This window comes from Pangasianodon hypophthalmus, chromosome 2 (genome assembly GCF_027358585.1).
Source record: "Pangasianodon hypophthalmus isolate fPanHyp1 chromosome 2, fPanHyp1.pri, whole genome shotgun sequence".
Lineage (NCBI taxonomy): Eukaryota > Metazoa > Chordata > Actinopteri > Siluriformes > Pangasiidae > Pangasianodon > Pangasianodon hypophthalmus.
In genome coordinates, this window is record NC_069711.1 from 25,882,936 (window position 1) to 25,897,572 (window position 14,637).

The window sequence follows — 14,637 nt, forward strand, 5'->3', positions numbered from 1 at the left end:
CCAGGATTGACAGAGGATAGGGCTCATAACACACTAAATAGGGCACATAAACACAAACAGAAGTGCCTCGCCATCATTATTCCATCATGGACATGTCCCAAACCACGCACCTCTATTCACTATATAAGGCACATAAACACCATTACAAATGCCTTGCCATCATCAGTGCACCATGGGCGTGTCCCAAACCACACCCCCTTTGACGTTTGTCCTTTTCCTCCTGAAGGCTCTCTGACCCTGCACCACTGGCAGCAGCTGGCAAAGCCTCACCTGGCCTCCATCCTCGACCTGCACCCAGGTGTAATCACTAAGGGCTTTAGGCCCCTCCCCCAGGATGCTGTGTATCACCTCAACGACCTGGAGGAGGATGAGGAGAACGACAGAACTCCATGGGTGGACATCACAAAGAAGCGAGATGAGAGGAAGATGGGAGAGGAGGGTGATGATGAAGGGATCACGTTCAATGTACACTCATCCTCTACTCCAGAGGGAAGCAAAGAGAGGATTTTTTTCACACCACTTAAAGCCCCGCCTCTTTCGCCATCTATAAGAGCGTCTCCTGTCTCACTGGCTGCAGCTGTGACCTTTGACACCTTAGTAAAATCTGCGGCAGGGTCGACGGCTCTTCCTGTGTCCCAGCCAAGCCTGAGCGTTACTACAACAGCGCCCTCTATAGGTGAGAGGTTATTATTGAATTGTACCACAGCGCTGGTGAATTCTCAAATGTGATTGGTCAGAAGGTGTTGATTTTCTATAACAGCAGCTTTGATGGTAGTGCAGCTCCAAACTGCAGGTTTATATTAGTGCACTCATTCTGACCGTTTCTATAGTAACAACCTACACAGGAATGTTATTAAAGCCACTAATATGTTTGTGTGAGTATGTGAATGTTGTTTTTTTTTTTTTTTTCTAAAGCAGTGAATCCTGGTAAGTGTCAGAGCACCACCTTCTCCACCTACACCTTCACCACCTGCCGCATCCTGCACCCCAGTGATGTCACACAGGTCACACCCAGGTATTGCTCTGTGATTGGCTGTTGTTTCCATTCCTGCAGTATTTAATCGACTAGATTGTTGTGTGTGTTAGTGTTGTTGGATTAATGTGTGGGATTATTAACTCTATTGTCCTCTTTCTACCCTGTTGCTCCTCATTCTCATCCCTTCTTTCTTCTTTTCTTCTTCTACTTTCATGCTCTTTCTGTCTCACCCTTATCTATCTTTCTTTCTTTCTTTCTTTCTTTCTTTCTGTCTTTCTTTGTCCCTTTGTTGTCATAATATATTGTTTCTCTTTTTCATCACTCCTTTCCTGTCTTACACTTTTACTTTTTTCTTTAATTTCTATCTCTTTCTTTCTTTCTTTTTCTTGCATTCTTGTTTTCTTTCTTTCTTTTTCTCTTTTGTCTCTTTTTTTCTCTTTACTTTAATAACTTTTTTCCCTTTTCTACCTTTCTTTCTTTTGCTGGATTTCTTTTCTCATCTTTTTTCTTTCTCAATTTCATAACTATTTGTTTTCTTTCTTTTTTCCATCACTATTTTTTCTATCTTTCTTTCCTTCCCCTCCCCCCATACCTTCCCTCAGCTGTGCATCCACCCCGAGTTCCCTCCGCTCCGTTCCCTCCACCCCGGTCACTCCATGCAGGTTAAGTCTGGGTGACTCGTTTCCTCCTCGTCGCACCACAGCTCCCCCTACTGGTCTGGCTAAGCTCCTGTTAGAGAAAGGTATCTCTGCCCAGAAAGTTCCTGCTCCCTCCAGACTGCCCCAGCCCCTGCACCTGCCACCCAATACCCCTCCCAACTCCCCATGCCCCTCCCCTGTACCCTTCGAGTCAACCTCCACAATTCCTGACAACTTCCTGGCATCGCGGCCAGCTGAGCTCTTCCTGCAGGACGTATACGGCGTGAAACCCGACCTCGTTGAGCGTCTGCGCAAGCTCGGATTGGACAAAAACATCATTCGGACAGACTCGGACACTGCTCACCAGTCATCCACTCTGTTACCGACAGGAGGAGGAAGCTTATTGGTCGGTTTGAGGCGGAACCAAAGCCTGCCTGCTATGGTTGGTCAACGCAGCCCATCCTACCCTGCTCCCCCCCCTCACCCCACCTCCCTCGCTCTGCCTACACCATCCTGGGGTAACTTGAAACCACAGCCTACTCGTAGACATGCCTCCCTTTCTCAAGCTCCTCCTCTTCCATATGAGCATTAAAGAGTTGTTCGTGGTTTTGGGCGAAAAAGGGATTGGTGATTGGATGAAAATATATTTTGTGGGCGTCGCCGGGGGGGTGGAATAATCACTGACCTTTCTTAACCTTTGCTCGCCTTCCTATAAACTAACAATAGACTAAAAGGCATGAAGAAGAGATGGCCGCTCTTTTGTTGTGGTTTATTTTAAAAAGCACAATTGTGTAAATAGATTTTTGGCTTAGTTATAGGCCTAGTTGTACGTAGCAGCAGGAAATATTGCATGTCCTGATTTGACCTGGGTCAATAAGGGTGAAGCTTAAGGGGTGGATCTCACTTGAGCACATGGCCTCACCATTAGCTTTTTTCCATTTAATGTAGCTTGAAAATACTGGTTTCATCACATAATATAGTAGAATATGTAATGTTAGCTATCTTGCTAGCAAACTCGACAATATGTTAGCCTAACTTTAGCTAGCATCCTAGCAAAATTGTTTCCAGGATCTAATCCCGCATTATAATATTTAGCTCCATGGTATCTTTGTAAATAGCTTACCTAACCATAGCTAGCTTGCTAGGAAACATGACTAGCTATGTATGATTATATGGCTACTGTTTGGTTAAGAGGTAGTTAGTGGGGTAGCTGGCTAATGTTAGAACAGTTATGTATTTAGCTAGCTGCCTATATTAGCAAATTAGACTGGATTGTGTAAATAAAACCAATATTTTATGCTAAGCGCCGCCCTTGTTGACTCAGGAATGAGGACATGCAGGAATCATTGATCAAAATTTTATTTTTCCCCATTAAATATGACTATTTTGCTTTCACAGTTCACTCTTTCCACATTGAAGCAGTCATTCTCAGTCTTTAACCTCAGCTGAAGTCACGCTGTACGTTTATCCACAAGGCTCTGCAGGTTGAGAAAGGTGAGAGAACGTCGATCAGGGATACTGCACGTAGGGTGGAGTGATCAAGGGAATAAGGAAAGTGTTATGGAGTGAAAATTAGCAGTTCACATGTGGATTTATTAAAGTATAGAGGGTTTGTGGTAAGTCGAACAGGAGCAAGATAAAGATGGATCATGAAGGTGAATTGAAGGAGATGAACATGGGATTAAAAAGTAGAATAAGAGAAATAGGAATAAACGAAATGATGAGCTTGCAGAGCCTCAGGAAAGAAAGCGTGTCAACATTAAGTAGTACTTTAATTCAGTGCCAGCTAGTTTTAGTATTGCTGATGTTACTGTGTCTACAACTCCTCACCCAGCATGCACCTCTGCCTGGTATTCTAATCATAGTTTTAAACCCTAAAGCACATTTTACAGTGGGATTTCATGATCACTAGTCTATCAGGGATTTAAAGGTGCATTAGATAAGATTAGACTTTTTTATGATTGGGCCTCTAAAGATTAGGTAGGTTCAGCATTTGAATGCTGTCTGCCCATGTTCACAAAGTTCCGCCCCCAGGATATCCGTTGGCCTGTAGAATGTCTATATAATGACTGACTGAAAGCGTATCCAACCACAAACAAGCATTCCAGCCTGGAAGACAGTTTTCCAAATGAGTTTTCTCTGCGACTTAATACACTTTTGCTCAGGCCATGGCTTAATCCATTGTTTGTTTGTTTTTATCATGCTCTACATATCATTCAAGTTACTTGTACTTGTGAGGAATAAAAAAAATTGTCTATTGCAACTTTTAAAGCTGCTTGAAGAAACAGTAATTTTAGGGACTTTATGTTCAGGGAGCGAGAAGAGGGTGGGAACATGCTCGTCTTGCATATTTAATTTGTATTGTGTTTATTCTAAAGGGAACGTGCACCAGTTTGCCTTACATTTACACACACACGCGCACACACACACACACACGGTGGCACAGTAGCTCAATCCTGAGATCGCGTTACTGTCTGCCTGGAGAATGCATGTTCCCGTGTCTGTGTGGGTATCGGCTGGGTTCTCCGGTTTCCTCCCACTTCCCAAAAACATACCCATAGGTGGACTGGCTACTCTAAATTGCCCCTAGTTGTAGATGAGTGTGTGAATGTGTGTGCATGGTCCCCTGTGATGGACTGGTGTCCCATCCAGGTTGTAGTCCTGCCTTGGATAGGCTCCGGATACACCACAACCCTGACCAGGTCATTAACACTCTTCATTAGTACTACTTCAGTACAGTGTGTTCTGATTGGCTGAGAGCAGTAACACATAACGCACAAATATCACTATCGGTACAAACCAATCCGAATGGTATTTTCTCCTGACTCTCAGTTGTGACTCTGTGACCTTCCACCATCGCCTTTGATGTTTCTTCTTTTTCCCATTCAATGCACTTTTTATTTTAACCCACTAACATAATGATATTTATTACTAAATGACCATGTAGTATCTACAAGCAAGAGAATATAACCATAAACTAGTGGCATGAAGTAATTTTATTAAGCACTTTTATTTAGCAGAGGTATTTCATAATATATGTTGCTTATGAATTTATTTCTGTGAGTTTAAAAAGGGATTCACTTTCAAAACCTTTTTGTCCTGGTCCAAACCAAAAAGAACATCATTTGACCAGTGTTTTTGCTGGTTGGGCTTTATTACTGTTATTACTGTTACTGTTATTATTATTACTGTTATTATTCTTTTGTGTAAACTAAACTTGTATGTCTGTTGTTGCCAAGTCTTGCTTTTTGTGCCATTTTTAATAGTCATTGGATAATGCACTGAAATGGGGCGGGGCTTGTAATGTCACCAAGACATCGGCTTTAGATATTTATCATTTAATATAGTGGAAATAATTTGCTGAATGAATTAATTGCCATGTGATGTACTGTACAGGATTTACACAATGTTGGAATTATTGCAAAGAATGTAGTCTGGCACTGGAGCTACAAGGCTAATGTTCCTAACAAGTACAAGGCCTTTTCTGTGTATACATACACAACTTTTTATATACTTGCTTAAATCACATTAATAAATAACAATATAATTTTTAAATACACCATTTTTAACAAATATTATAGATAGTATAGCCTGCAATTAAGAAAATTAGGTTTAAAGTTTAAACTATAGTATACCATCATCTATCATCATCACTTTCAGCTTTCTGGTGGCTGCTTTCAAACTTTCCGACGATTCTGGCTGTCCAAAATGGCTGCCCATGGGCGATATTTTGTTCATGTTTATGGGTTACAAGAAGTCCCACTGTGTCCTAATAACATATTTTTGGAAAAGATTTTGCATGAGAAAGACTAGCTTTGTAGCTCCAGTCCAAAACTAACACAGTTGGACACAGAACATGTCTTAGCTGGCATCGCACCGCTACTCTCCTCATCCTCACGTCTTCTCAGTCACTCAGGATGACCGATGGAGATGATGTGTTTGTGATGACGTGTTTATGATGTTCATTTGATAAGCACAGAGATATGACTGTTGCCTTGTCTAAACCCTGATCAGTGCTGTTTTGTTGCCTCCTTTTTTTTAAATAAAGCAATGACAAATGTAAATTTGTGTTTTTGCCCTTTTTTCCCCACATATACCATGGAAGATAGTTCAGGTAAACTACTCTGTGTAAAGATCACCAAGTTTATTTACATATATTTGCAATCCTTATTCCTTCAACTGGTTTGTAGAAATGTAGATCACAAAAAAATACCTTAATAAACAATAACTTGCTTTTGATTAGCATTAGTAGTGGTAATTCAGAAACTTCTGTTTCTTTTCTACCAGCATGTGTAACTCAGGCTGTGTTTTGGCAGCTAAGCTCAGTTTTTTCAACAATCATTTATGAGCATTGTGTAAAATGTTTTAAATTGTTTACAAAATAAAATTTTGAATTATTGTCCACTGTAAGACAAGTGTGAAATAAAATGGCGGACAATAGAGGGCAGGAATGCAGGCAAAATGTCAGTTGCCCGTAAACTGTAGAAGTCCTGCTATTTTGCAAGACCCTGCTTATCATCTGTACATAAAAATATAACTGAATATTTCTGAACAGACTTGGAATTTTAACACCAAACTTAGAGCTTATAGAGTTAAAAAAGAATAGACAGTAATTGTATATCTATATGTAGATGATTAACTACACGCTGCTTTAAAAACCTGCTTTATGGTAAGTTAAACTAATGCTGTCTAGATGAGCTGCTTGGTTAAGAGTTAGTGAGTTCCAAATGGATTTCTATTTCTTGATTAAGTGCACTACATAGTGCATGAATTACTGGTTTGTGCACCTTATGTAGTATGGACATGATAATATTGTCATTATTTATAACTGTCAAATTCCTCATTTGTACTTTAAGTAGATTATTGTTATTAGAACAGAGGATACTTGTAAGATTTGGTGATTATCAAAACTATTAATCAACAGATTATTCCATTATAAATACAATCATCTGTTGCAGTCTAACTTTCTGTAATTTAAATTCTCACCTTTTTCTCCCTAATTAAGATGTAGCCAATTTCCACCCACCAGCCAGTTTGTGTAGTGTATGTGACATAAATATTGTCTCTTGATCATCATACAATAGCTACCAGCCGTTTCTTACTCTGAGACACGTGACAGGGTCACGGAGCAGCAGAAAACACTTGAAAGAAAGCGCTTTTCCTTCTGCTTTCTTCTGCATGCATGACTTCACAGATGCCCAACATTGGCTAGTGTCTCTATTATAACCAGCTGACATTCTCATCAAAACACACCAGCAATGTACATCACCATTAATGCCCGGGCAATAGAAATGAGCCATTAACCAGTGTAGCATTTTATTTTATAAGTGTTTCGTTTTCTGGCTCTCTTATTTGATTTTGCTGATTTTGCATTGGTGATGTATACGCCCTTCAGTACTGACCAGCGTTCAGTATGCCATGTGTATGCCAGGTGTATGCCACAGCACACCTTATCTACCCTAAGCTCTCCTACTCACCTCCCCACTGGCATTTGTTGAACAATGCAACAGCATCTTTCGTCAGGTGATAAATTGTTCGGGCGCTGCTTATTCAACAGTCTTCTCTGGCTGTGCAGGGTCCAGTCTTAGCCATAGGTTGTGGGAGCCAAGGAGGCTCTAGGTGAATGTGAATGGAAGGTCTCCTTCCTGCATTGACTGGAACCACCAGTTGGGCTCTTTTTGTGGACAGACCAACCTGCTTGACTTCGAAAATATCCAGATACACCTTGGCTTTATTCTTCCGTGGGAGAAGAAGCTTGTTAGTGGAAAAGTGGCAGAGGAGTAATAGGTCATGAGGCTCTTTAGGATGACTCAATCCACAATTTTGGCAAACATCTGCTGTTGCTGTTGCAGGCTGAGGACAGGTTGATGTTTGGTCAAGGACTAGCCCACTTGGGTGAGAGTATTTTGCTCCATACCTGCATTACAGTGTTCTCAGAGCAGTTCCCGGGTTTCGGTACCAGTGTAACGATATCAGTAGTCTGCTCATACTGCTAATATCAGTATGCCGCTCAGGAAAACAGTATTTTATTCACACCCATACCTCAGGAATTGTAGTCAGTCAAAAACAATATATTTAAAAAATTAAATTTTTATGTTTTGGTTAATTTGTTCTTTCATGTAAAGAAAAAGTGCCCATTTGAATGAGTGGCATACAACCAAGGTGGAGTTAATAAGTTTCTGCTCCGGCGTTATGTGTGTAGACAGTAAATTATAATTAGTGTTAGCATGGGGATATGAGGCTTACTGTCAGTGCCACAGACAGTATAATTTAAATAGGAAAAAATTAAACTTTTAATGGCCTCTCCAATCACTGTTTCACTGATCATGATCATCGTTTTGAGTCTTCATATCTGTAATTTTCACGCAAGCCAGAAGTGTGCAGTTAACTCAATGCAGCTATACTAATCAAGTTCTCGGGTAGAATTAGAAAAAGAATTAAATCTGACATAGTCAACTTATCTTGGATTGCATAAATTTTGTTAATTTTCACATTTTATGTGAAGTTAATTTTATATGAAATGCATACCAAGCTAATTGTTTTGTCTTTTTCTGATCTATGAATAAATGCTCTATCACTGCTCAGACTGCGGGATGAGTTTTACTGTTAGTGGAAATCTTGCGAAACACCAGCACATTCACACAGGAGAAAGGCCATATTACTGCTCAGAGTGCAGGAAAAGTATTAGTGATGCAGGAACACTCAAAACACACCAATGCATTCACACAGGAGAGAAGCCGTATCACTGCTTACAGTGCGGGAAGAGTTTTACCGAGAGAGGAACTTTTGTGAAACGCCAGCGGGTTCACACAGGAGAGAAGCCTTATTACTGCACAGAATGCAGAATGGAGAGGATTTTACATGAGAGGATAATCTCCAAAGACATCAGTGCGTTCATTCAGGAGAAAAGCCATATCACTGCTCACAGTGTGGAAAAAGCTTTAGGGATAGAGGAAACCTCAAAACACACCAGCACATTCACACAGGAGAGAAGCCCTATCGCTGCTCACACTGTGGACTGAGCTTCACTTACAAGTGTATTTAAGACACACAGGTGCATTACAGCAGAGCTGTCAGTACATAACACGTGAATTTGTCAAGAAACATAATAATTATTAGGGGTGTAACGATACACTTCGGTCACAGTTTGCTTCGATTCACGATAATGGCTTCACAATTCAAATCAATTTGATTCTCAGAATATTATGAACAGAAATCGAATGCAGAAAAATTGTGACTGAAAAGACTACTTTTTTTATTTCTGAATAAAAATAAACAATGCAAAACAATGTGCATTTTTGTCTGTATAAAACTAAATAAATCAAAAACTGCTATGAACAGAGGTTTAGTATTATAAACAAAATGTACTACAGGTTCACCATATCTTAAAAATAAATAAATAAATAAATTTATAAAATACTCCCAAAAATTTGATTTAATAAACAAAGTCTCTGATTGGGATAAATGATCAACTGAAACATAATTTTAACAGGAAATAGAGCTCCAAAGTCAGCTAAAATGCCTGATTGTCACAAACATGATTTGTGAACTTTTTTTGATGTTTTCATGGCAGATGCCAGTGCCAGTCCCAAGCCTGGATAAAACTGGTTGTGTCAGGAAGGGCATCTGGCGTAAAAATTGTGCCAAATCAAGTACACGGCCCAATGATCTGCTGAGGCGACCCCTAACGGCAGCAGCCAAAAGAGGAACAACAACAATAAATGATGCATAAATATAAAAAGTAGACTACATTAAAGGAAAGAACATTTTTCCATTCATTTCCAGTAACCATGTAACCTGCATGACCCGGTCAGGTTAGCAATATGGGGAGTGAATGATAATTGGTACTGAAAATGAATTAATTATTATAATCTCACTGATCTGTTTCATGTGACATCACTGTACGTATAACTACGCTGTCATATTTTTGACCGAAAGATTGTGGAGTTACTGACCAGTATCAACATGCCTTCAATCTGCTGCGCTGTGGGATGCGACACAATAGCTATAAAAAAAAAAATGATAGATTTTACTCCATATTCATAAGATATTTGTTCCAAAAGACCCTGGTTGCTGAAGAAGACTTTTAGGAGCAAGCAAGCAAGCAATAAACTTTAGCCCTATTCGGATTGGCTTAGTTTATCAGGGGGACGTCTTTTTTATTTATTACCCCACGACCCCATCTAATTTTAATCGTATCCAAATAGGGTTTCTGATACCAACAAAACACTTCCTTCTCTGTAATGAAGACTTTATATCAGGTAATTTGGCCAGCTCATTACATTGGCTTTGTATGATAAAGTTAGCTAGGTGGCTATATCTACATACACTAAGCTGAACAAATTATCTGAGCATTTATTGGTGACAGATGTGTAGAGGTTTTAATGTTTAATGTAGTTTGTTGCTTTACCAGTGGGTTTTCTGAATAATAAATACACTCCTGGGCAAAAAAATAGGCCAAAATGGCAAATATTAAGCTTTTAATGGTCTTAACAACAAATCATTGGTCTGAAAATTAGCAAGAATTAAACAAACGCACCCCTGAGACCTCCTGTGCCACCATTTACTCGTTTACTTTTGCTGCAGTGAAGTGTTTGGGGAAAAAGCTAGAAACAGGGAAATTCACTTAGTCTTGTGCATATAGTCTTGTACACAAATGTAAAATTATGATAATGATTAAAATGTTTGAGGTAAAATTCAAACTAACACACGTCTGAGTGCAGTAACATCTTGGATTTTTTTTTTTTTTTCTTTAAAGATTATTTGGTTATCTGCCACACTGATGCAGCTCATCAAGGGCCACAAGACTTCAACATTTAATGAAATCAAAGGGAAAAGCTCTCCCGTACTAAGTTCCTTTACCTATTTGTTTAATTCTTACTATTTTTCTGACCAATGATTTGTTGTTAAGACCATTAAAAGCTAAATATTTTGCCATTTTGGGCTTGGCCCATTTGTTTTGGCCCAGGAGTGTATATGGATTAAATATATGTAAATGTCCATGCATGACATCAGATATAGATATATATATTGTAGGAAATTCTCAGAATTTTCCTCCATTACTTTCCTGCCGTTGATCACGAGATAAAAAAATACATGAAGTGAATGCCACAGGTCAGTACCTGAGCTGAGCAGGTCTCTGGTGAAATACACAATCACTCACGCTAGGGGGCAGTAATGCTCGCAAAAACGAAACTGCTAATAAATCCCAGAAGAAGATGCAGAAGCAGAACACGACGCGCGGAACAGTCAGGTGAGTCTTCTGACTGGAACATAAAAACAATATTATTTACAGGATTCTAAAAGCATAATTAGATCTCGTCATGTTAAAAATGATTGTTATTGTATCTGTATCTGACATGGTTAACTACATGTGGCTTTAAAGCCAGCTTTAAGGTAAATTATACTAATGCTTGCTAGCTGAGCTAGAAGCTGGATTCCAAATGCGCTTCAATTTTTTTGTGCACTACATAGGTATGAATTACTAGCATATGCACCCTATGTAGTGCACTATGTAGCCAATGGCTCTCCATTTTGTATTCCGCCTTGGCGAACGTGTGGTGCATTGAGTTACAGTTCACTAAACTGATGATCAACACTGTAGCGAGTTTATTTCTTTTAAATTCTAAGTTTTGGTTGAGAGGCTTGGCTGGATTGCTAGCAGTTATTAGCATAATTATTATAGATAATTTTTTTCTAGACAAAACATTAGAGTGAAGTTTGTCAGTTTAGTATCTTTATTTTATACCATATATTTTCTGCCTTGTTGTTAAAAGAGGATGAAATATGACAAAATTATTGAATTCTTATAAAATACTAAATCAATTAAATGCAGAAATGCAGACTGTATGCCAAAATGAATGATTTTTTTTTTTTTTTTTATGGTTATTGATTTATTCTTATGATTTACATTTTGTTGCTCTATACATCGAGATTATTATTTTTTTTTTTCTTTCTTTGTTCCAGGAATGAGAACACCTCCTGACGATCGAGGAGATAGCTTTTTGTGTTCACTTTCCTGCAAACAAATCTCAAATTTCCCTCTGCACGCAAGCACATCAGAAGCTGCCACTATGATGAAATCAGAGGAGATTAAATATGAGAATGTACCCATGAGAATCTCCAGTGGTCAGGAGATTTCATCTGGAATTCACCACGTTAACAACACATGGAGAGAAATGCAGCCAGAAATGTTCCAGTGCTCCTGGTGTGGGAAGAGTTTTAGTGATATGGGGATTCTCGAAACGCACCGCTGCGTTCACACGGGAGAGAAGCCATATTACTGCTCACAGTGTGGGAAGAGATTTATTGAGAGAAGACATCTCGAACGACACCAGCGCATTCACACGGGAGAGAAGCCATATCACTGCTCGCATTGTGGGAAGAGTTTTACCCGAGAGGACACCCTCCAACAGCACCAGCGCCTTCACACAGGAGAGAAGCCGTATCACTGTTCAGAGTGCGGGATGAGTTTTACACAGCAGAGCACTTTCCAGCTACACCAGCGTGTTCACACAGGAGTGAAGCCTTACGAGTGCTTACAGTGTGGGAAGAGTTTTAGGCGGCAGGACACTCTCCAGCAGCATCAGCGCATTCACACTGGCGAGAAGCCCTATCACTGTTCAGAGTGTGGGAAGAGTTTCAGACAGCAGAGTCATCTCCAGCTACACCAGCGTGTTCACACAGGGGAAAAGCCTTATCACTGCTTGTATTGTGGGAAGAGCTTTAGTGATAGTCGAAATCTCAAAACACACCAACACATTCATACAGGAGAGAAGCCATATCACTGTTCACAGTGTGGCCTGAGCTTCACTTATTCAAGTGTGTTTAAGACACACAAGTGCATTACAGCAGAGGCGTCGCACATGAATTTGTCAAGTCAAGAAATGTAATTATTACTGTACTTTGGTTAATATGATTTTGCAGCTGTTTTGCATATAGCTCTTGGTTTTGACTAGATATTTTGAGCCTAGACACACATTGAAGACTGTTGATAGGGTAAGAGCACCTGGAATTGATTGTGAACATGCCGTGTGGTACACAGCAAGGCCCAATTTCATGGTCAGCTGTGAAAAATGTTTAGTTTGTGGACACCTGACCATCACACCCTTATGTGCTTGCTGAAAATCCCACTCCAGATTGAAGCACAGACAACTTAAGTTCTTCCACTCCACACTTGGCAAGTCATGTCTTCATGTTCCTCGCTTTGTGCACTGGGTTACTGTCATGCTGGAACAGGTTTGGGCCTCTTAGTTCCAGTGAAGGGAAACTGTAATTCTACAGCATACAAAGACTTACTGTACAATTCTGTGTTTCCAACTGTGGCAACAGTCTGGGGAAGAACCACATATGGGTGTGATGGTCAGGTGTCTACATACTTTTGGCCATATAGTGTGTTAATTTTGAGTTAAAATGGATCTGTCAACATCTTTACTGAAGATGCTTTATTGTACCACTGGTGGTGGTTTTTGTATATTCCTGAAAATATTTTCTGTGTCATTATTGCTTTGTTCCAAAGCATTATAAGTAGGGCTGCAAGATTAGTCTGAGTAATGGATGATATTCATTATGAAAAAACTGTCAACATAGAGTTTTTTATTTGATTAGTTGCTTACTTAACCATTTACAGAAAGATGAGTGCACATGCCTCTGTTCCTGGGTAGAATGTAATTCCACAGTGAAGCCAGTGGGGGCAGCAGTGCTGATATTAGTGCACCACACAGCACTGTGCACAAAGCTGTTTTCCCAACACTGATGCAGAACGCAAATAACTAGACTGACAGATTTCACTTGCAAAATACAGGCTTCTTGATTAGATAACAAGAAGTTGAACAAAGCCCAGACCAAATGTGGAAAAAAGGTTTTAATGTCATTGTGAATGTGACTGATAGAAAACACGATGGTGGGCCATGCTCTCGCTGTCTCGCAGACAGTTCTTTGAATGATAGCAACAATGAGAAAGGAATTAAAAAAAAAAAACAAGCAAAATTTAAATGAGAGTTCCACTGAATAAAAGTAAAAGCCCAATACAGCGTAGTCTGCACATAGCAAGATGCCTTTCATTGCAACACAAGCATTAAAACGAAAGTAGCCAAAAGCTTTTGCTTGGTGAGTGAAACATACTAAACCGTAGACATTATAGCCTCATTTTACGTTTCATTCAATAGGCTTGATGCTTTTTTATGTAGTAGAAAAATATATGTAGCAAGTTTAATGAAGCTGGTAAAGCTTATTTTTTAATTTTTAGCCTGTTTAATTTTGGCTTGTTAAAATTAATGATGAACATCTGTGTGATTTAGCATACTTTAGCTAGAGACAAAGATCCACTTAAATCCACAAAGTTCAAGTTTCTTGTGCTGTTATTGAAAACAAATTCCTTATTTGTAATTTAAATTGATTATTGCTCTTGTATCAGGGAATAATCATTAGATTAGCTCTAGAAGAGAAAGTCAGTAGAGTAACAATATGTTAAATGTTAAGTTGTTCCTCACACTATATAAATTACATTTTACTTTATATTATTGAAAAAACAACAAAAATCCCAAATGGTAATTGTTAGAGCAGTTCTCATATACCAGCCACATTTAAGCTGATTATTCGATTATTTGTTGATTAATTCACTTGAATAATTGACTATTAAAATATGTTTGTTGCAGCCCTAATTATAAGAGTTAATTCAAGTAGATGTTTTTAGCATTTTATTTTTATTGAATGTCTAAGAGTAATACATTAATAATCTAAGACTTCATTAACATCTGCTTAACCTTAATTGCCTTAATTCTTGATATTTTTTGTGGCTCATTTTCCTCAACAAAAATTACAGCAAGATGAAATTGTCTAATAAATCATTTAGCATAAATTTATTTTCATGTTATTTTAATTTGGAAGTTGCATGAACTATGGACTCTCTATCTTCTACCTAAGAATGTGTCTGAGTGAGTGAGTGTGTGTGCTCGTAAAGGTTAAAAATTCACCTTTTGAAGATCTGCAGTAGTCCTAGAACATGATAAAACCCCAAGTGCA

The 14,637-nt window shown here is 39.0% G+C and overlaps 2 protein-coding genes across 7 annotated transcripts in view; both read left to right on the forward strand.

Annotated features, from left to right (window-relative positions):
• trak2 (trafficking protein, kinesin binding 2) overlaps positions 1 to 5,678 on the forward strand; it is a 28,422-nt gene extending 22,744 nt beyond the window's left edge. For 5 of the 6 annotated variants that reach the window (XM_026933073.3, XM_026933075.3, XM_026933076.3 and 2 more), the window contains 3 exons: positions 227 to 676; positions 916 to 1,015; positions 1,579 to 5,678. In XM_026933073.3, coding sequence (XP_026788874.3) covers positions 227 to 676; positions 916 to 1,015; positions 1,579 to 2,206 — 1,178 coding nt within the window. In that variant the 3' untranslated portion in view covers positions 2,207 to 5,678. The remainder of the gene's footprint in view (positions 1 to 226; positions 677 to 915; positions 1,016 to 1,578) is intronic. The other variant, XM_026933074.3, reaches the window with a different exon arrangement.
• Positions 5,679 to 10,755: 5,077 nt separating this feature from the next.
• On the forward strand, positions 10,756 to 14,477 carry LOC113538142 (zinc finger protein 239-like). Its single transcript, XM_026933011.3, has 2 exons — positions 10,756 to 10,867; positions 11,581 to 14,477. Exons 1-2 carry the CDS (start codon positions 10,792 to 10,794, stop codon positions 12,504 to 12,506), a joined length of 1,002 nt encoding a protein of 333 aa, XP_026788812.3. The 5' UTR covers positions 10,756 to 10,791; the 3' UTR covers positions 12,507 to 14,477.
• The last annotated feature ends 160 nt before the right edge of the window (positions 14,478 to 14,637 follow it).